Raw genomic sequence first — 21858 nt, forward strand, 5'->3', positions numbered from 1 at the left:
TTCACTCTGTCTTGTGTAGGAATGAAACTACTTTGCACATAATAAGCTGATATATTTTCTTTTCTCCTTAAGCATCCTCCTTCCCTCCCCACCCTTCCTGAATCACAGCTCCAGGAAAGAAAAAGGACAGGACTCCCTGAGGGAGAAGGTCCTCATTAGCAGGGCAGAAATCTTGAAAAACAGAGATTTGAAGAGAGGAAGGGATTTCTCCAAATTCCTTTAGCTTCTTCAAACACAAATAGCCTAAGGGGCTAGAGTCTTACCCTACACCCAGCGATAATAGGACTCAGGGTGTGCCCTGGAGGAAGAGAAGAGTGTCCCTTTCAACCCTGAGAACTGTGGGGAAAAGAAGGGAGAGAGAAGAGAGCAGGAGGTGATATTTGTATGTACCTCTGTCACTTCTCTCTGGGCCCAAATCTGGAAAGTTCCCATATCATGTACATCTGAGAGGGAAAAGGAAATGTCCTGTGTGCCTCAGTGATAAAAAGTGGTGGTACTGAGGGGGCTGGTGGAAGCCTAAGAACAAGACAAAAAGGCTCCCTCAGGCCAATTGGCTTGGACCATGGACTCAAGAGGTGGTTACCGATCAATCACCCTGGATGGCTAGCAGCCATTAATTTGTGGAGAAGTCTAGGCCAGCCACTTCACAGCAGACACCTGTGAGGATATAGAAGGAAGCCTTGAAAGTCTGAGCCTGCTGACTCCTCTTCTCCCACTTGGAAGGCACTCTGAGTTCTGAAATAGACTGAGCCACCATTTTGAAGAACTAAAAGTCAGAAGGACATATTTGAAAAGCTGGACGTTATGCAAAGAGACTGAGTTGTACAAGAAGCTTTTTAATCCGGTTCTATAGGGAAGTGGAATTGTGAAGCAACTCTAAGGAAATGGTGTTTTCTTTCATAGTTAGAAAGGCTTGAGCAGCTTTCCTTTCTGTCATTCGATGTGTGGCTCCTCCACCTCCAGGGAGAGTGGTTTTGGGGAAGTGTTTCCGCTGTGACTCACATGACACCCTTTCCTGGGCAGACAGCTCAGGGGCTGTGGTAGGCAGTGCCAGACAACTCCAAGTCAATTGAAAGGGAATGGGTCTCCTGGGAGTTTGCTAACCTGATGGCAGGTTTCCTGGACACCGTGTCCCCTCCAAACCCAACACCTGCTGTGACAGAGCTGTTTGTGATGAGGTGAATAACAAACAGTTTTGCCAAGGTTGGGTCACAGGGGAACAAAAAGCACACTTGCGCAGGTGCGGCCAGTCTCCCAGTTTCTTTTATAATTTTCTCTACCAAACATAACTCTTGTCTAAAGCTTTGGCAAGATTTTTAGTCAAAGCCTTTAAAGTCACATTTGTAAAAGAAATGTTTACTATCTCATGGCTGAAAAGTATGCTCAATTCTGCTGAGCTATAACCTGAAATTTGTGGTTTTTCTGAAAGGTGTATTTCATCTGTAACTGCTCAGAGTATCTTTCTATTAAGATCAGCTATAAAATAAAATATTCGTATCAGAAAAATTAATGAGACTGGCTCTTGACAGCCACTTTTCTGAAGATATTTCAGTAGATTTATCCTGTAGATGTATTCATAAGTGAATGTATGCCCCTGCAAGGGCACAGAGTCAGCAAAGCTTTCCTTGTGACCTGCACATCTCTTCATCCTGATATGACTGCCAGATTTGGGCTCTGAAATCGTTGTTTCCTTTTCTTTAAACCCGGTGCCTAAATATATTGTTTGGTGTGTTGGTCAGAGTTTTCTCATAAATCATTTACACTTCTATGTATTCCTCCGTATTTAAGTCCTCCTGATAAACTAAAACGTGAAAAAAGCTATTATGTGTGATTTTACAGGACCCAAGATGCCAAGTGAAGGTACCTAGGGAGGCCATCAGCTGCACTGCACTTGCCATTGTTTGACCAGGATTTTGGCCTTTAGGGAACATTCCATATAAAGATTAAAGCCAATTTAGTTGGAAAGCCTCGAGACTAAATATTGAGAACTATTTTATCACCTAGATTTCCAATCTTGGAATTGTAGCACTCACTCACTTATCAAAGTAGAATAGACAATAGGTTTTCTTTTTAAAATATTTTTTCTCTTGAAATTGGAGAGCAATGGATTTGAAAGTAGCTCCCCATCCTCATCCATCCATGGTAAGTATATATACGTATATATTATATATAAAATACATATACAAGTACATATATACATATATATTATATATCAAATATATCAACATAAGATAATATAGAAATATAAAATATATAATTATTAAATATGTAAGCATATTTAAAAGCCAGATTCACTCATAGTTTTGGTCCATATCTCTAATCTAAAGAAACCCAATTGGTACCTAACAGCTTATAGGCAGTAAAATTGTATCGCACCCCTGAATGAGAGCGTCTTGTCCTCTTTGAAATTTGTACCACGTGCATTACCTATCAAATGTGTTAATCCGTAGGTATTTTTTTCAAACTACACATCCCTCTACCATGTCCCAGGGAACACATTCCTAAGTGAGCCCGCCTCATTGTCTTTTTGCGCAGCCATCTCCACACTAGCTATCCAGGTATAATGCTCACCATTTTAGAGATCCAGTCCCCTTTGATCCCAGGTCACAGGCTTCCCTTGTGTGTTGTGCAGATGTCAGGTACATGTAATTTCTGCTCTTTCGCATTGTTCGTTCCAGTCTACTTTCCTTTGTGTTCCTGCCTTTACCCATTTTCAGCTGCGATTAATGTATACACTATTAAAGGGAGGAGAAAGCTTATTAATTGAAAAATTGATTATGTAACCTTGAGGGTTTTGTTTTCATTACCTCCAGTGTCCAGGAAGGGCGTTATCCTTTCTGACTTAACAGGGGATTTTTCCACTGGACTCCTGACAACATCTTGTGTTCAGGCTACAGTGCCGTTCTCTGCTAGCTTCCTTATTCATGCAAAAACGTGTTGAGCCATGGGCAAATTGAATTTACATTCATCCAAAGATGGGGTAAACGCCACTGCTAACCCTGGGAAACCTAAGGTAGAGAATTTCAGAAAAATTACAGGGGCGCCTGGGTGGCTGAGTCAGTTAAGTGTCCGACTTCAGCTCAGGTCATGATGTCGGGCTCTGTGCTAACAGCTCAGAGACTGGAGCCTGCTTTGAATTCTGTGTCTCCCTCTCTCTCTCTGCCCCTCCTCTCTCTCTTTCTCTCTCAAAAAGAAATAAACATTTCAAAAAAAACAAAAAAGAAAAATTACACAGAATAACAAATACATACAATAAGAAATGCAAAGCACTTTGAAATAAGCTGGGCTGACATCTTCATTTAGCAGATATGAAAAGAGGCCTAGAGAGGTCCATTCACAGATAGTGGTAGGACCAGGCCAGACATCTAGTCTCCAGCGTCCTATTTTGTCCTCCCAACCTCATCCCCAGCTACTCTCTTCTCCCAGCCCTATTCCATTTTAGTGAATTACAACGCAACACAAAAAAAGAAATAAGACCTATACAGGCCTGAATATTAAAAATTATCTGCTGATTACAAAACAATTAAAAATTTATATACTAAAAAAAAAGGATCTCATTATGCACTGGACACAATAAAAATATTTTGAAGTTTATTCATTTTTGAGAGAGAGAGAGACAGAGTGTGAGCAGGGGAGGGCAGAGAGAGAGGGAGACACGGAATTCAAAGCAGGCTCCAGGCTCTGAGTTGTCAGCACAAAGCCCAATGCAGGGCTTGAACTCAGGAACTGTGAGATCATGACCTGAACCAAAGTCGGTTGCTTAACCAACTGAGACACCCAGGTGCCCCTGTCCTGGATGCAATTTAAATTTTAAAAGGCAACAAATTTTTCTCTATAGTAGAAATAGCCTCTCTCTCGCTCATGTATAGATAATATATAGCATATAATTATATATAATAATATAAAACAACAGAAACTTTAAAATATGGAACACATTTATATAACCTATGTATATTATTTTGTTAATGTTTACTTATTTATTTTGAGAGAGAGAGAGCATGAGTGGGGGAGAGGTAGAGGGATGGGGAGAGAGAGAGAGAGAGAGAGGGAGAGAGAATCCCAAGCAGGCTCTGCACTGACAGTGCCCAAACTCATCAACCGTGAGATCACAACCAGAGCTAAATTCAAGAGTTGGATGCTTAACCGGCCGAGCTACCAGGCACCCCTTCCTATGTGTATTCTTAAGGAGTCTTGTGCACTTCAAGGGACAGATTCTTAGAAGTGGCATGTAAATGGTTTCTCCCAGAATGATAGTTAAGGGGGAGAAAAGAGTCAAAGAATGCAAAACAAGCGTTAATAGAGTATAGGAGATCAATATATCATTAGAATGTAGAAGGCAAACAGAAAGGAGGTAACTGATTTTGGAGAAAAGAAAGGCAAAAACTAAGTGACCAGAGCACAGGCCCCCAACTGAGAGGGGCACCAGAAAGAGAAAACTGAAAGAAACAAATTATCAAAGAAATCTGATAAGAAACATTTTCACAACTGAAGAACATTAGTTACCAGACAGAAGAGCCAAACTGATTGCCCAGCAACATGAGAGAAAGGGTCCACAGTAAGGCCCAAAGCTGGGAAATTTTGGAATACTAAGAAGAAAGATAAATGTCCAAGTATTTCCAGAAAGGAAACTCCCAGTCACAAATTGACAGTCAGATGGGATCAAGATTTCCTACAGAAAATCTAGAAGTCAAATCTTCAAAATTATGAAATGATTTAATGGAGGATTGTTATATCTGAACTATTAGGCAAGAAAGTAGAACTCAAAAATATGTCTGGATGTGCAGAATACCATACCTTCTACATGTTTTTCTAAAATGGAAAACAAACTCGGTGTCTACGTGTATGTGCATAGATATGAATATAAGTAAGAATAATATATAGGAAGTTCTAGACTTTTACACCTCAAACTTTTACTTTATTTTTAATGCTTATTTAAATGTTTATTATCTTTTTAAAAGTTTCTTAAATGTTTATTTATTTTTGAGAGAGAGACAGAGCATGAGCGGGTTAGGGGCAGAGAGAGAGGGAGACACAGAATCCAAAGCAGTCTCCAAGCTCTGAGCCATCAGCACAGAGCCCAACACGACGCTCGAACTCACAAACCATGAGATCATGACCTGAGCCTAAGTTGGACGCCTAACCAACTGAGCCACCCAGGCGCCCCCACATCAAACTTTCAAACCGTGGTTAAGTTGAAGGAGGCGGCTGGGATTGGCGAGGTGGTCAAAGGATGCTTTGCAGCTAACTATATTGTGTGTTGACATGTGTTTCTAGAAATAATGTATTTGTATATGATCTGGGTGATCAAAAACTATTCCAAATTTTAATGTTAAAGACTTTATTACTGCTACAAGTTAGTTTCAAATGGGAGATTGTTCGAAATCGAGGCTTTTCTCTAACTGTTCATCTGGATCCACTTGTTTCAAGTGCCCTCTTTCTTTCTATTTCTGGTTTTAAAAAGTCCAATTTAGGCTAAAAGAAGCTGTTATGATTCGTTGATATCACTGCATTTCTGTTAATTAGCCCTTCAAACTTGATTGGTTTTTAGTAGAATTACAGTGATTCTGAAGCAATCGTAAGTCACCTGTTCCTCAGCCATATAGAAACCCACATCTGTTGCTGATGATCTAAGCTCTGAAAACATCAACAAGCAAACTGTAGAGACCTGAGTTTCCAATAAAAACTCTGTATAACTTTCAAAATATGTTTAAATTCATCAGCGAATGGGAAAGAAATTAAGGAATGCTCAAAGCACAAAGCCCAAGTGAAAGCAGGTACCCAGAGAGGCAGAGAGAGAAGTAAAGCTGTTTTTCACCTTGAAAGTACCTGTCAAGTTGACATTGAACTTACTTTTTTTTTCATGATGTGTGGGTAGTGGACAAACAGGAAATGTAGACAAAGTGAGGAGTCTAATAAAAGCCCCAGTACATAAACTTGGGATTTCAGAGGACCACACAACATCACAGTATTCATGAATAAAAAATAAACTCATCATTTCAAAGAACTGCAAGAAAATCGTTGGTCTCAAAGCTTGGTGTTTTAAGGAGGAAAATTTCTCCCTTAGAATTCATGATCACAAGATATCCCTCATGTGGGTTTAAACTTCAATTCACACCGCCTAACACACTCAGGATTTCATTTAAATATGTCTCATCCTAGAAATCTTTGGGGCTCCTGGTGTAATCAATCTATTTGTCTCTAAAGGAGCCCGTCCTCAAACCAGACCTTATGCCATTACTACAGTTAAATTTCCAAGAAATATCAGCTCATCAAAGCAATTACAATGAATACAAAGAAAGTCCATGAATGAGAACCTGCAGAAACAAAAGACAGCAGAATGAGCACTATAAAACTTTATATTTTGGAATTATGAGAAACAGAATGTTAAACAAGTGCTTTTAGAATTGATAATATGCTTCAAAAGCAATTGACTAAAAAGGGGGATGAAGTACATTTGAAAACAAATTGACTTTTTATGAATGAAAACACAATTACATTTAAAATTACAGATTCCGGGGCGCCTGGGTGGCGCAGTCGGTTAAGCATCCGACTTCAGCCAGGTCACGATCTCGCGGTCCGTGAGTTCGAGCCCCGCGTCAGGCTCTGTACTGACGGCTCAGAGCCTGGAGCCTGCTTCCGATTCTGTGTCTCCCTCTCTCTCTGACCCTCCCCTGTTCATGCTCTGTCTCTCTCTGTCCCAAAAATAAATTAAAAAAACGTTGAAAAAAAAAATTAAAAAAAAAATAAATAAATAAAATTCCAGATTCCAGCAATAGAGAGAGACTTAGGAGATTTTGAAAGAGACCTATAATATTACTCAGTAGGTGTAATACTGAGGAGAGTGTCAGAGATGAAAAATATGGTAGAGAGATTAAGAGCCAGGATGGATAACATGAGAAGAAGAGGTGAGCGACAATGAGGACAGGAGAATATGAGAAGGGGTTGTATTTCAGAGTGGATGAAAGGTACAAATTCATAGATTCAGTAATCACAAACAAGATACATTTTAAACAATTCCATATCTCTATGCATCATATTGCAGTTTCAGAAGACCAAGGACAAAGCAAATATCTTAAAAACAGCTAAGGAGAAATTACTTTTAGAGAAATGACAATTAAATGCAAAATTGGCTTCTTAGCAGTAGCAATGGAAGCAAGAAGCCAGTGGGCTAGTATCTCCAATGTGCTGAAAGAGAAGTTCTGCCAGTCTAGAGTTTATCACTTAAAAGTGACAGCACTAAAGGCATTTTCAGTCCAACCCACATGACAGAAGATGAGGGGTAGGGGTGAGGGGGCAGGAAGGGCTGAGTGATTACTGTTAGCAGACCTTCATTAAAGGAAATCATAAACCTTTATGCTAGTCAGAGGAAGAATCAATCCAGATGAACAGCCTGAACAAAGACCAAAGAAAATTGTAAATAGGTAGATAATTCTACATGAACATTGATTATATAAAATGATGGTAATGTCTTATGGGATTAGATTAGAACTGACATATAAAACAATTCTATACCATTCAAGAAGAGGTCATTGGCATTAAAATATCCTACGTCCTTGTGTTATTCAGCAAGAGGGTAAAGATATTGACATACACTTGCTTGATTGTGATAAATATTGAAATGTCTAGTATTACAAGAATATATAACTTCATATGTTTGAGAGAAAAAAAATATGAGGTTGGAAAAAGTAATCCAAAAGAAAGAAAGAAAAAAAGTACAAGCAAACTTGAAGAGGTAGAAACTTCCAGTTATAAAATAAATAAGTCCCAGGGATGAAAAGTACAGCATAGAGAATATAGTCAATAAGATTGTAAAAAAAAAAAATACAACATAAGATTTAAAAAAATGAATCCATTAATATCAACTATTGATACTAATGTCAGCATATGTCAGAGGTCTGGCCTCCCAGTTGTCAGGAGCAGTGGCCTAAAATGGTCAGAGTAAAATCAAGACCTGAGCAATTTGGAGGCCAATTTACCAAAGAGGTAAGAGTGGGATTCTGAGCATTTCTCTTAACTATAGAGTTATAGCGATGCCTACAGGCAGCGTGCAGAATGAAGGATGAGATCAGTGGTAAGAAGAGTATTAGGATGCAAATCCAATTATTGTAGCAAAGTCAGAGTCTCCACCAGAAAGCCAATAAAAGGCAGCTACACATGAGCTGGATAAATTTCCTAAACAACAGTCCTGCATCTCCCTGAACACTTCTCAGAAATGGCATTGAAATCCCCTATTGGGAAAACACTTCTGAATTCCAAGACTAATTAAAAGAATGATAGTTCTAACTGATCTGTTGCGATAAAATTAGTATGTGAACTGGGGAGAACAGAGATGATATTATTTCCTAATACAACATTATATTAGCTTCCTAATCAATTAATATATACTTTATCCAGTTTTATATCATATTGAAATATTAATATTTGATTTGACATGTCTGTGGCCAGTTTCAAACAAGACCATTTTAAACCAGTTATGTCTTGGTGTTAGGGGCAAAGGCCCTAACTGCGTCTTTGCTTCTATGGGATGCTCTGATTCAGTTCTTATCCTTTGGGTTCATACCTTGTTTCTTTTTTTTTTTTAATTTTTTTTTTTTTAAATTTTTTTCAACGTTTATTTATTTTTGGGACAGAGAGAGACAGAGCATGAACGGGGGAGGGGCAGAGAGAGAGGGAGACACAGAATCAGAAACAGGCTCCAGGCTCCGAGCCATCAGCCCAGAGCCCGACGCGGGGCTCGAACTCACGGACCGCGAGATCGTGACCTGGCTGAAGTCGGACGCTTAACCGACTGCGCCACCCAGGCGCCCCCATACCTTGTTTCAACAGAGAACCGGCTCAAGCCAGGAAGGCTTTTTACACAGGGATGCATTTGGTCTCTACCACCTCTTAGATAGTTCAGAAGGCCCTTGAAGATTTTACACATTCAAAATATCCTGGAATACTTCCGACCAAGTCATAAGGTCATCACCATTATCTGCTAGTGACATTTTGTTCACTTTGACATTTTGCCTCAGTGTTCATTCCTGGTTCTTAATGGCTTTGTCAGCACCTCACTGAGTTGGCAATGACACCCACCACACTCCTTATCACCCAGCCTTGGAGAATCAGTTTAGCATCGTATCCCTTTGTTTGTTGCACCTGATGCATCCTGCATTCAGACTGTTCATGCTGCATGTACAGTAATCAAACTGCATTTTTTAACTCAAAGTCTCAATACTTTTATTTAGTATTAAACCACAGATTGTTGGACCTGTAAGTAGGTCACACCTTGTATGGAATGACCCAGCTCTGTCCTTTGCCATCTGGCTACATGAATCAATGTCAGATGGATGCAAATATATCTCTGAGAGGAGACCCTGGAACACAGTGCTGATATACCAGCCACCAACCCCAGGACAGTTACCTGTCCCAGAAAAATGTCTTCAAGGTAAATCCAAAGGCATCACAGCACAAGTTTAAATATGATTTCACTGTCTATTATTTTCATTGGATGCTAGAGTCTGAATAGATTCTGACTTTGCTTCATTTATCTTACTTTTATTACATGCCCAGAAATTCAGAGGGATTCAGGGACAGCATGAAGTGGATATGGAAGAGCATGCGATAAAAACTATATGTAGCCTCAAGGGCAAAGAAATAATCATACTGAGACAATGAGGTTTGTCTGGATATTTGTCCAGTAACCAACTGGCTGCTTGATTATCACAAAGCCACTGGAATTAATGTGTCTTCAGGGTTTTGGACTTCAGAGCTTTAAAGGTACAATAAGGATTGGGATTAATTATTATAATTATAAATATTATTTATTTAGAGGTAGCTTTGTTTGCACAGCTAACGCAGCTGACAATAGTGCACGCAGAATAGAAAGATAAAAATCAATAGAGAATAAATGGGGAAAATGAGATGTGGGGGAAATAAAAACAGAAATGTAACATGGAGGCAGGAAGGAGTAAGTTAGTAAACCACACACAACACACACCCCATAATAGCATGTATATTAGTTGGTGTTGAGCCACGGAGTCTGTAAGTCAAAACCAGCTGTAGAGAGGAAATATCCCTGGAGTAGCTTGGGCTTGCATAGAAGGTTGGCATCTTATACTTCCCGTCCCCAGATGCTTCCATATATTTATACTATCCCCATATCCTTGTTGTTGTACATTTCTCCATTCAAACATTTCCTAAATTCATTTAATGTGTCTGTACCATACCAGGTTCTGGGGAAAGCATTGTTTATAAAAGTAGACACAGTCCCTGCTCTAGCAGAACTAATGGAGAAGTGAGAGAGGTAGGCAGAAAACAAATGATCACATAAAGGAATGTGTAGCTACAAACTGACATACCTTCTCTGAAGGAAAGGATGATGTTTCCAGGAAAATTTATTACAGAAAAATCTAGACTAGTCTGGATGGGGTAGGTATCAAAGGGTAAAAGATCAGGTAGGACTTCTTGGAACAAGTAATATTTGAATTGGGTGCTGAAGTTGAGTAGGAACTAAGTAAGTAAATGATGTGGGGTCCAGTGGAGTGAGGAAGAGTATATAGATGGAGGGAAATCTTTGTAGAGAGAAAAAATAGTACATGCAAAGGATGTGTGGTAGGAGGGACCATTATGTGTTCAAGGGACTGAAAGGCCATGGTAGAGAGTGCACACAAAGCAAAGAAGAAAATATAAAATGGGGAAAGAAAGGTGGACGGAAGTGAAACCCACACATTAGCAATTTTGGTTTTTATCCTAACAAGTCTTAAGCTTGGGTGGAGGTAGTGATATGACCAGATTTAAGTTTTGAAAAAATCCTATTGATTGAAGAGAACAAATTAAAGGATAGAAGGGGCAAGCAGGATGTAAAAGATTAGGGCTATTCTATTAGTGCAGTCAAGAGACATTAGCCGTGTGGACTTGGTTTGTAACAACGGAGAAAAAGAGAGGTAGAAGGATGTAAGAAGTAGGATTTGGTGCTAGGTCAGTGGTAGGTGGAGGGAAAGAGTCAGAATTACCTGGATTTGAAGTTTGTGCAACTGGGTGGTTATTGTCACCCATCACTGGCCCAGGGAATTTCAGAAGACAGCCAAACTGTAAAAGATGGAAGGAGCCATGAGGGCAGAATTGGACATGGCATGACTCAAATGCCTTAGAGGCATCTAAGAGAGAAGTCATGCAGATGGTGAGGTATACCAATTTAGAATGAAGAGACAAGTTCGTTGGAAAGCAAAGATTTGTGAATCAGATGTAAATACAGGTATAGGTATAAAGGTGGAAGGGAGACATGAGCATGAATGAGGTTCCCAAGGAACAGAATATAGCAAGAGAAAGAAAAGGCCTCAGATGGAGCCTTGGAGCACTTTCAAGGAGCATCTTGGCCTGAGGTTATTCTGAACACAGCATTAGAATTGTAGGGGCAAGAATTTTTTTTTTTTTCACCACGAACTTCTACTTCTTCCCTATTATTTTGCTTTGTTTTGTTTTACCAAGGATAGACAACCATCCCCATTTCTTGCTTTAGAATTTCCTTAGGTAACTCTAGATTACCTCTGCCAGTAATGATAGAAGTTTCACCATAAATGGTCTTAATCAAGATGAAGAATACTTTTTAATTGGGTTAGATTTTAATGAACAGGACTTTATATGTGTGCTAAATGATGCTTGTTACCAAAACCGTTTAAGCGTTAGTGATTTTATGCGTTTGTCTTTTACTAGTCAATTACTTTGGCCTTGACCTGTGGGATTAGCATGAGGTACTGGCCATAGATGGTCTGAGATTTTATTTGAGATGGCTTGGGGTTCACTCACAGTCATTTACTTAGAAATGACCACACCTCATTTATTTTAGAACATGACATCCTTGGGTCAGTCTTGCAAGCTCATTATTGTAAGCTATGTTTAACAGAAGTATAGGATTTTGAAACGAATAATCGAGGAAACTAGTAGAAAAGTTTAAGTTCATATTATACAGTAGTTTTCATTGTCTAATATTGGGTTTTCATAGTAGATATTGAATAAGAGGATACTATCCTTATTGATAGGCATAGTTTTCCTTGCACAATTTTTTTAAAAAATTTGTTTTAATGTTTATTTATTCCTGAGAGAGAGAGAGAGAGAGAGAGAGAGCATGAATGGGGGAGGAGCAGAGTGAGAGAGGGACACAGAATCTGAAGCAGGCTCCAGGCTTTGAGCTGTCAACACAGAGCCCGATGCAGGGCTCAAACTCAGGAGCCGTGAGATCATGACCTGAGCCAAAGTCGGATGCTTAACGAACTGAGCCACCCTGGCGCCCCATCTTCCCACAATTTTTGTTTTGCTGAATTTGGTAGTGATGACGTTTCAGTGAAGAGCTGCATTTCATGCATGTGTGTGCATGTATTTGTACATGCTGTGTGTGTTTGCCCATATTTCTTATGTAATTAAAACCAAGACATCAACTATGATTTTTTCAGAAGGAGCAGTAACTGTATAACTTAAGCAGCCAGTAGAAGAATCTATTTGTTTCTTTATTTTTTTTTAACGTAGGCAAAAGGCAAGAACGTGTTTTTCAAATTAATATGAAAGATAATTATGGAGCTGCACTGTCTAACACGGTAGCCACTAGCCACAAGTGGCAATTAGAATTTAAAATAATTAAATAATCTTAAAAATTAAGTGTTTGTGTCACAGCACCCACATTTCAATCATGCTGTGTAGCTGGTGTCTACAGTGTTGAACAGTGCCAGTATGTAACTTTTGCACCGTCCCAGAAAGTTCAACTGAAAGGTCTCTGACTAAAATAGGAATCAAATCCAGGCTACTGCCAGTTTTGCATAGCCTGATGAACTAAGAATGACTTTTACATTTTAAAGTGATTGAAAAACATGGGCCGCCTGAGTGGCTGAGTCAGTTAAGTGTCTGACTCCAGGTCAGGTCATGATCTCATGGTTCATGAGTTCAAGCCCTGCATTGGGCTCTGTGCTGACAGCTCAGAGCCTGGAATCTGCTTTGGATTCTGTGTCACCCTCTCTCTCTGCCCCTCCCCCGCTCACGCTCTGTCTCCCTCTGTCTCTCAAACATAAATAAATGTTTAAAAAAAAATTAATGATTGAAAAACAATCAAAGGAAGAATGACATTTTAGAACGTAAGAAAATCATCCAAAATTCCAAATTTAGGGTTTCTAAATAAAGTTTTATTCAACACAGCCATGCCCATTCCTTTTTGTATTGTCTGTGACTGTTGTCTCACTGCAGCTGCCAGAATGAGTAGCTGTAACAGACCCAATAGTCTGCCAAGTCTAAAATGTTTACTCTCCGACTCTTTACAGAAAAGTTTGCTAATGCTTGAGCTAAAGGAGGGAACGTAGCAGTGTCACAAATCACTTTGAAAGAGACCATTCTGTGTGGTTTTGGAAAAGGAAATCAGAGGAAGGAATAGTGTCCTCAGAATTCATGCCCTGATTTGCTTGCTGGAGGATACCCTACATGTTAGGATTTGATGGTGGACTGGGGTAAGGGCTCCAGAAGTGCTGGAGGTAGCTATTAACATGAATCCAAAGGGCTTCATCAAAACCTCCGCTTTCTCAAAGTCTTTCTGTAATTTTTTAAACATACTGTCGAAAGCTCATTTCTGTCTAGAACCCCCTATCTTCCCCATTGTCAAAACAAAAATTAAGTTCTCTCAAAGGCTTGACAGCATGAAACAAGGAAATTCACTTACCCTCCTGACGACATTGCCAATTATCTTCTTAACCTTCTCTTAGGCGGAATGGCTGAAACAATGAAAAATTATTTTGAGTGGGACCTGAGCCAAGCCAGCATCAATCTGCTCTCATTATTATCATGTCTCCCCATCTCTTGAGAATGGGCTCACTATTAAGAATATGCCACCTCTTATTGGGCCAGGATTAAATACATGCAAGATCTTCGTAGAGCCATTCCCTGTCAGAAATGCCACAAGGCTATTGAGAATTTCTGCAGGAACAGGATTGCATCTTTTGTACCTGTGTATTGACTGGTGCTGTGACAAAATACCTTAGGAAGCTCAGCCAACACCCATTGGATAATGTTGTTGTACAAGATTGTATCTGGGGGAAAAAAAAACCCTCAGGAAATGCATTGCTTGTTTAAATCTCTTAAGTCTTCAGCATTAGCCTTAAGCCTAAGTGACTTCAAAGGAGTAAATCATCAGGAAAATCTGTGACCCAAGGGAATGTCGGCCAACAAAATGCTGTCCAGGTTTTCTTGGGCATGGCTAAATTCAGGCACAAATGCAAATCCCCACCTCAGGAGTGTGCACCCTTGACCTCCCAGCGGCAGTTCCAATCACTGGCTGGTAGGGGGTTTTTCAGGTTAATACCATGATATGATAGAACGAACATGAGCTCATATATTTCCAGTCTGTAAGATTTCTGAGCCTGGTTCCTATCCACCTACTCTGGTTTGTACTGTCTTTCTTTATATCTTGGGGCAAATAGATATTTTTGGAATGTTCTGTAGGCAGATTTGAGGACATCTGATCAACATAGAATTCCATGTTGATGCATGCCTGGAAGGAGTCATTGGACCAGTAATTCCATAGTAAAGGGAGCTAAAATTCAGCCTTTTTGACATTTAGTTTTCTTGCTGACATGCATCTGATTTATTTAATTTAATTTAGTATTAATGAATGGAAAGGGTAGAGCAAACTGGGAACATATAAACCATTTGGTTTTTAAACCAAACCAAAAAAAAAAAAAGATTCTTGGAGTAAAATTTTGTGTTACTGAATGGGATTTGAAATTATGATGGAGATCCCTGAAGCATATAGCAGCAGTTTGGGGAGCAAAAGGTATTTTTTCACCACATAGAGGATCCAATGCCAGATAGACGGTCTTGTCAGAAAATATCATGAAGCCCATCTGTCTTTGATAATTGCTTCAAATCGTCTACATATATAATCCAAAGTCTCTTTTTAAATGTTTATACTGTCAGTGGTCTTTTATTTGTAACCACTGGACCAAGAAATGGTATTAGCTCCATCATGCATCATTTCTAGAGGATGTGAGGAAGGGAGTGATTTTTTTTTTTATGAGGTAGAAAATTTATTGCTTATGCCAACAATAATTAGACTGAAAATCACATTAAAGAGATCTTTGGACTTCATTTAGTTATCTATTTAGTTTGAGGCTGGGTGTATAGTTTCTGTTTAAAGAAAGAATATTGTCCTTCATCTGTGCTGCACTTAGTGGCCAATTGATTTTTATTTACATCCTGGTAATTCTTTGAACATTAGTTTCTTTAACATGAGAATTCAGCACTCTGCAATAAATATGGGGGGAAATTTTGCTCAGTGAGGAACTCCAATACCACAAAAGAAAGGGTGTAGTTTTCAAAACTCATTTTTGTTTGCACGGCAAAATTTGACCTGGTGAAAATGATTCTCCAAACCTCCAGCTAGAGAGGTCATGGTCTAAGTCCATCCCACAGCACAGCACATTTCTCCATTGGAGAAAATGAAGGAAGTCTTATCAGAGAAAGAGATGGGTAAAAAGAAAAAGAAAAAAAAAACAGAAAGAGAGAAAAGAAAGGGAGGAAGGGAGGAAGGAAGGAAGAGAGATGAGGCTGAGAAAGAAAATAGGGCCAGAACTGGCAGACCCTTCCAAGAGGCAATAAGGGCTTAGAGCTTTATTCGTAGGACAATAGCAGTCATTCTCAATGCATAGTCCAATTTCTGTTTTAGTAGAATTACTCTGTGATGTGGGGACTGAGTTGGAAAGGGGAATGAGGAAAACAGAAGACTACTCCATAAAATAGTGATATTCTGCATTTATGTCCTTGAGAAGAAAGCACAGGTAAGGATCACCCAATGCATGTTTGATAGATAAAAATATTCCCTATCAAATGGTTCAGGATGATAGAGGAAACAGGACCACTAACCCATCACATGCATTTTTTAAAAATTATGTATCAGATCAAGTACCCTGTCTAAATGCAACTAACTTTATAGTTGTTTTTTTAAAGAAATATTTGAACCTCACGAGAAACTCTTGAATGTGTGTCTGCATGTATTAATTGTAATCAAATCTACTTAAAGACTGACATATAGGCAGAGCATATATTGTAGCCCAGATTTCACAGGGATAACCCCAGACACAGCCTTTAGAAGCAATGCTGTTTTCCATAGGTAGAACCCTCCACTACATTCAGAGCATATAATATATACTCATGTTCAGAGAAACCTGGAAGGGGAGATGAAAGTAACCCTGCTTTTTCTCTGGCCCACACAACTATCTGCCACATGATGGACAGTCATATCATATTTCATTAGAATGTTGACCACAGGTTCAATGGTGACCTTTCTGTCTCTCGATATTCATTTAAAATTTCCCCGCTTTTGTTTCTAGCTGGATGATTTGCCCTTGGCCTCCAGTGCCTTAGGATCATCACTATGATGTTCTCATCATTATAAAAGAGTGGGGTCATATTAATGCCCTCAGGACTTACCTTAGACATTGGGATGTTGAATAAATCCCACCAGTTCCTCTTATCATAATATGCCTCTTCTTCTTGAAAGCAAAGCCCCAAAACAAAAAAGTTGAAATGGCAATTTATTTTTTGATAAATGAATTTTTTGAAACAAATTTCACATATTTATTTCTATTATTATTCCTTATTCTTATTCCCTATTCTTCCAGTTAAAATTTAATTTTCAAAGTCAGGTTCAGACTTATGAATTCACCTAGTAGATATTGTTTGTCCTTTGCATATGATCTTTTAATCGACATTTTATTGACCTAAGGATGTAAGGACAGAAATGTAATTGGTTCCATTTCTAACAGCAAAAAAGAAACTATTACTGGCTGTAATAAAATTTTGTGGCCTTAAATTTTAAATAGAACAGTTGTTTATACTTACTCAGGGAAATGGAGAGTTATATAGGAAATTTAAATAAATCATGGAACACTTGGTCCTGAAAAGTGCCCATTATGATACTTTAAACAAATTAAATTTAATTTAGAAGTTTCAGGTCTCCTGAGTGTCAGGGAAGGTGAAAATGCAGCCGTAAGATATAGAGACTGGCACGAGGAAAAATAGCCAGAAATTATGAACTTGGATTTCATTGCACGTCCTTGTGCTGCATCATTGCTTAAAAGATGATCTTGATGACCACTGACATCTTATAAGCTTGAGTGCAAAGTGAGATGGATTCCTTTTCCGTGGATTCAAGCTCATGATAGTTCCTGAGCCAGATTATAAAAATCCCTATCATAAGATTGTGAGAAATGAGAGGAAAGTATCAGGATTGAAAGCCTGACCCACAGATGACTCCCTTGTTTAAAGACAATATTTGATCTTTCTTTCAGTGGATGGCTTCCTGAGCAAAGATCTTTACTATAAAAGGGAACTGTTTAAAACTTTACCACACGGATTAGTCTTATTTCTTAGGGAAGCACAATGGAGATTAGTGATTTGATGACAAAGGCCCATGTTCCTCAGAAAGTACCCCATATTGGCAGCTAGACAGCACAATCAAGAATTGTGGAATCATAGCAAACTCCAATTTTTTTTTATAAGAGCTGGAGTGGGTTGAGTGATGGTCCCCCCCAAAACAGGTCCACATTCTAATTCCCTGAACCTATGAAGGTTACCTTATTTGGAAAAAGAGCTTTTGAAGATACAGTTAAGGTATGGATTTTGTGATGAGGAGATCATCCTGGATTTTCCAGTGGGCTCTAACTCCAATAGCATGTGTCCTTCTAAGAGTAAAGCAGTGAGAGATTTGACACAAGCAGAAATGGAAGAGGAAATATGACCACAGAGGCAGAAACTGGAGGGGTACAGGCACAATAAAGAATGCCGGCAGCCACCAGCTGGGAGAGGCAAGGAACTAGTTCTCTCCAGGAGCCTTGGGAAGGAGGAAGACCCTGCCAACACCTTGATTTCAGATTTCTGACCTCCAGAACTGTGAGACAATGGATTTCTAGTATTTTCAGCTACATAATTTGTGGTAATTTGCTATAGCAGCCACAAGAAACTAATACACCAGCAGTACATTCAATTCCCTCCATTTATTGGTACCTTTCCTAGTGTCTGCATTTCTGCATGAGGTATCTTAAAAGTCTTTCCCTTTCCATGCTCTTGGACATCCTTCTGGAATGCACTCTATGGTAGTAGTACAAACCATTACAACCACATTTCTTATAGATTGTATGTGTGAAATCTGCAGACCTCAAAAAGTATTTGATCAAAAACAACCCTTGAATTAGTGATTTGTTTCCTTCCTGAGTTCACTCATTCAACAAATTCTTGTTGAACATGTACTATGTGCCAGGCATTTTTCTGAGTAATGGGAATCCAGCGAGGAAGAAAATGAGCAAAAAACCTTGCTCCCATAAAGTTTTCATGGCAAACAACAGGTAAAATAAAGAAATGAAATATATAGCATGTTGGGAGGAAATAAAACTATAGAGAAAACTCAAAGAAGAAGGGGGGACAGGGAGTGGAAGTTCTCTATTCCTAAAGGATGGTCAGGGAAGGCTTTATTGAGAAGGTGACCTTTAAGAGATGGAACAGAGAAACAGAACCAATAGAAGCTACAAGATTTATTATAAGGAACTGGTTCACATGATTATGGAGGCTGGAAAGTCTAAAATCTGCACAGCAGATGTCCCAGTTCAAGTCCAAAAGCCAGAAGTTGCTGGAGAACCAGGAAAACACTTCAATTCAAAGGCCATTAGGAAAATTTTCTCTTTGTAGGAGGGTCAGCCTTTTGTTCTATTCAACTGATTGGATGACCCAGCAGATCCGATGGTAGCTAGGTTTAATATTATGTGTCATACACACACTCACTTATAAATGAAGAAATGGAGCTCAAGCAGTTAAGTAACTAGTTTCACTAATAGAAACTAAGCATCAAACATGATTATGGTAGACTCTAAAGTCTACTTTCTTTTCATTTATTTATTAAATTTTTTCAGTACTTCTAAAAAAATGTGCTGGAGCTGTGGACTCCCAAAGATTCAGGGCTGATCTGTGTGTATGTGGGGTGGGGGGGTCAACATATTTTCCCCAGTGTTCTATTCACACCTCATAGAACCACAGAGAATTCTCCAACATTTGTAGGGCTGCTGTGAGAGCCCATAAAACTGAATTGAAGTAGCAATAATGGGATCTTCTCCTGTATGAGCCCAAGCACAGCCCTGCACCCCAATCAGCCACTCCAAAAATAGTGTGAGCTTCTAAAGATGAAAGAGACCTGGTCCCTGCTTTCAGTTCACTGGTAATATCATTAGGAGATACAACCAAGTGAAATGACGGCTCTGTGACACTGACATAAGTAGACAGGAGCCTAAAAAAAAAAAAAGAGCCTAAAAAAAAAAAAGAGTACTTGGTCTGCAGAAAGTACCCAGGGAAAGGAAATTGTGAGTTGAGTGGAAAAAGATATTGCAAGAGGTCCAGGGAATGTGGAAAGTCTGTAAAGGGACAGGCTTGAGCAAATTATCTTAGAGCAAATCATAGACTCCCTCTTCACAAGTTCCAAGTTTTCATAACTTTAATAACTTTAGCCAGTATGTTTTTCTTTGTTTTTGGAGACAATAAATTCATATATGCTATAAGAGCAAATTCAACATGTAATCTTTCATTGATTTGATTTTCTTTTTTATTTGGTAGATACTACTTCATACTGAATCTCATCAAGAATAATGTGACCTGATTCACCCATCGTACTGAATGACTACCCCCCCCCCTTTGTGAATGGTTTTTTGTGTTTTTTTTAAGAGAGAGAATTTGCACGTACACACATGCGCAGGAAAGGGTCAGAGACAGAGGGAGAGAGAATTCCAAGAAGGCCCCTCACTATCATGACCTGAGCTGAAATCAAGAGTAGGAAGCTTAACCAAACTGAGCCACCCAGGTGTCTCAATGATTTACCCCTTTTTTTTTTATTTTATTTTATTTTTTTTTTAATTTTTTTTTCAACGTTTATTTATTTTTGGGACAGAGAGAGACAGAGCATGAATGGGGGAAGGGCAGAGAGAGAGGGAGACACAGAATCGGAAACAGGCTCCAGGCTCTGGGCCATCAGCTCAGAGCCCGACGCGGGGCTCGAACTCACGGACCACGAGATCGTGACCTGGCTGAAGTTGGACGCTTAACCGACTGCGCCACCCAGGCGCCCCGATTTACCCCTTTTTAAATTTGATATCAGATTTTATTTTATATGCAGGCATAGCATCCCACGATAATTATAACTGAAAAAAAACTAACAATAAAACACTTTCTATAAGCATTTTCTGTTATTGCAATCTGCAGAAGTAGTCTACTGTTATCTCGCATGGCAGCTTCCTTAAAACATGTGAGTAATGGCTATTAAGTCATTTTATGGAGTTATTTCTAAAACAATATGCTTTGTCATGTTACTTTAATTACCTTTAGCTGTAGCTTTATTTTAAAGAACAGAACCCCTTATCATAACTGTTATAATACAGACAAATTCTTTTTCCCCTTGTGGGAGTCATGAGGCTAATGTGTTTGCCTTTTTCCTTCTAAAATAGATCTTTGTTAAAAGGAGATAAGTACAGTCACATTAATGGAAATCAGCAGTTCTCTTCATTCTGTGTTGAATCTCGAGCTTTTACTGCCTTTCTAGCTCTATCCTTCCATAAGACAAATCCTTTTGCTGGCAGGGGCTCTAAGCATGGTATGCATGTGCAAGCAACTCCTGATTTATAATCTCTGCTCTTATGCTTGTGCTAATTGATATTAAAATCAGAATTCCAGGCTAGATGCTAATAAAGGAAATACGTTCTGAACCATGCAGATCACAATTTCTGACGGTTTTGTTCCTGTGCATGGAACTAACAGGCTCTGCAGTTCCAAATTCAAATTCTCCACTGACTCTCGGCTCATGTCTTTGAATGTGTGATTCATACTTGCGGTAACTTCTCGGAGTCATTTCTTAGGGATGTTGAACTTGCTTGGAGGGGCTTTAATTTGATTCTTTAGCTTTGTGCAAAGAGCTAGTTATTTGATGTGGTCTCTGGTTTGGAGTAAGAAGGGAGTAAATGTAAATAAGGCATTAACCTTGTCCAATTGCTATCAAAGTTAGAATTAATAGCCTACGTCTGTAGTTTTGAAAGCATCTTGGCTTACGTGGTCACGGTAACAAACTGTAATAAAATTGGAACAGAACAAGGAAATGATGACATCAGTGTAAAATAGAATGAAATGTGACCGCTGCAAATGCCATGCTTTACAATATTCTAAAAGCCTGGAGAGAATGGTAAGGGCCAGCTTACTCATGCATAGGGATAGGTAGGTAATCAGTAAAAATGCTTACATAGAAAGTAAATGATGTTATTTTTAATGCAGATTTTTAATATTTGGATCAATTTTAGTGTTCTTCGTGAACTTTATATCAAATAAATGGTCAGAGCTATTTATTATCATTTCTTGCTAATGACTACTGGTTTTGACTATTTGTCTAGACTTACAAGTGATTCAGAAGGGTGGTTTTGAATCATATAAAGTGCTTTGCGGAAATGCAAAATCTCCTACTGAAGTATTTTTTATTTCATATTGAACTAAAGAAAGTGTGAGGATTTAGTACCCAACAGGTTCAATTCATGGACTTGACAGTGAAATGATTACAGAAAAACAACAGGCCAGATCTGAAAAGGAAGAAATCATAAATTCTGAATATATATTCTTTAATTGATGTTAATCGCACATGAAGTATTTTTTTTAATATCAGAAACCACACGCAATTCACCAAAATGAAACTGTGAGTATTGGAATTTGGAGAATGACAGTATTTCACCCTTTTGTATTTTACCAAGTTGTGGCTAAATCATGACCTGATAGCATCATCTAGACAAAAAGTTTGAGGAACTTACATATTGTGAATATAGAGAACCT

General features: G+C 38.8%; 1 protein-coding gene across 6 annotated transcripts in view; it reads left to right on the forward strand.

The window, feature by feature from the left end:
• Positions 1 to 21858, forward strand: part of PLCB1 (phospholipase C beta 1) — a 708066-nt gene that overhangs the window by 642286 nt on the left and 43922 nt on the right. For 3 of the 6 annotated variants that reach the window (XM_047853460.1, XM_047853463.1, XM_047853462.1), the window contains one exon: positions 19612 to 19867. The exons of the other annotated variants lie outside the window; for them this stretch is intronic. Coding sequence is in view for 1 of the 3 variants with exons in the window: in XM_047853463.1 (XP_047709419.1) it covers positions 19612 to 19644 (33 nt within the window). In the remaining 2 variants the exon portion in view is untranslated. Of the gene's footprint in view, positions 1 to 19611; positions 19868 to 21858 lie in introns of those variants that run through there. 6 annotated transcript variants of the gene reach the window in all.

Source organism: Prionailurus viverrinus, chromosome A3 (assembly GCF_022837055.1).
Source record: "Prionailurus viverrinus isolate Anna chromosome A3, UM_Priviv_1.0, whole genome shotgun sequence".
NCBI classification, from domain to species: Eukaryota; Metazoa; Chordata; class Mammalia; order Carnivora; family Felidae; genus Prionailurus; species Prionailurus viverrinus.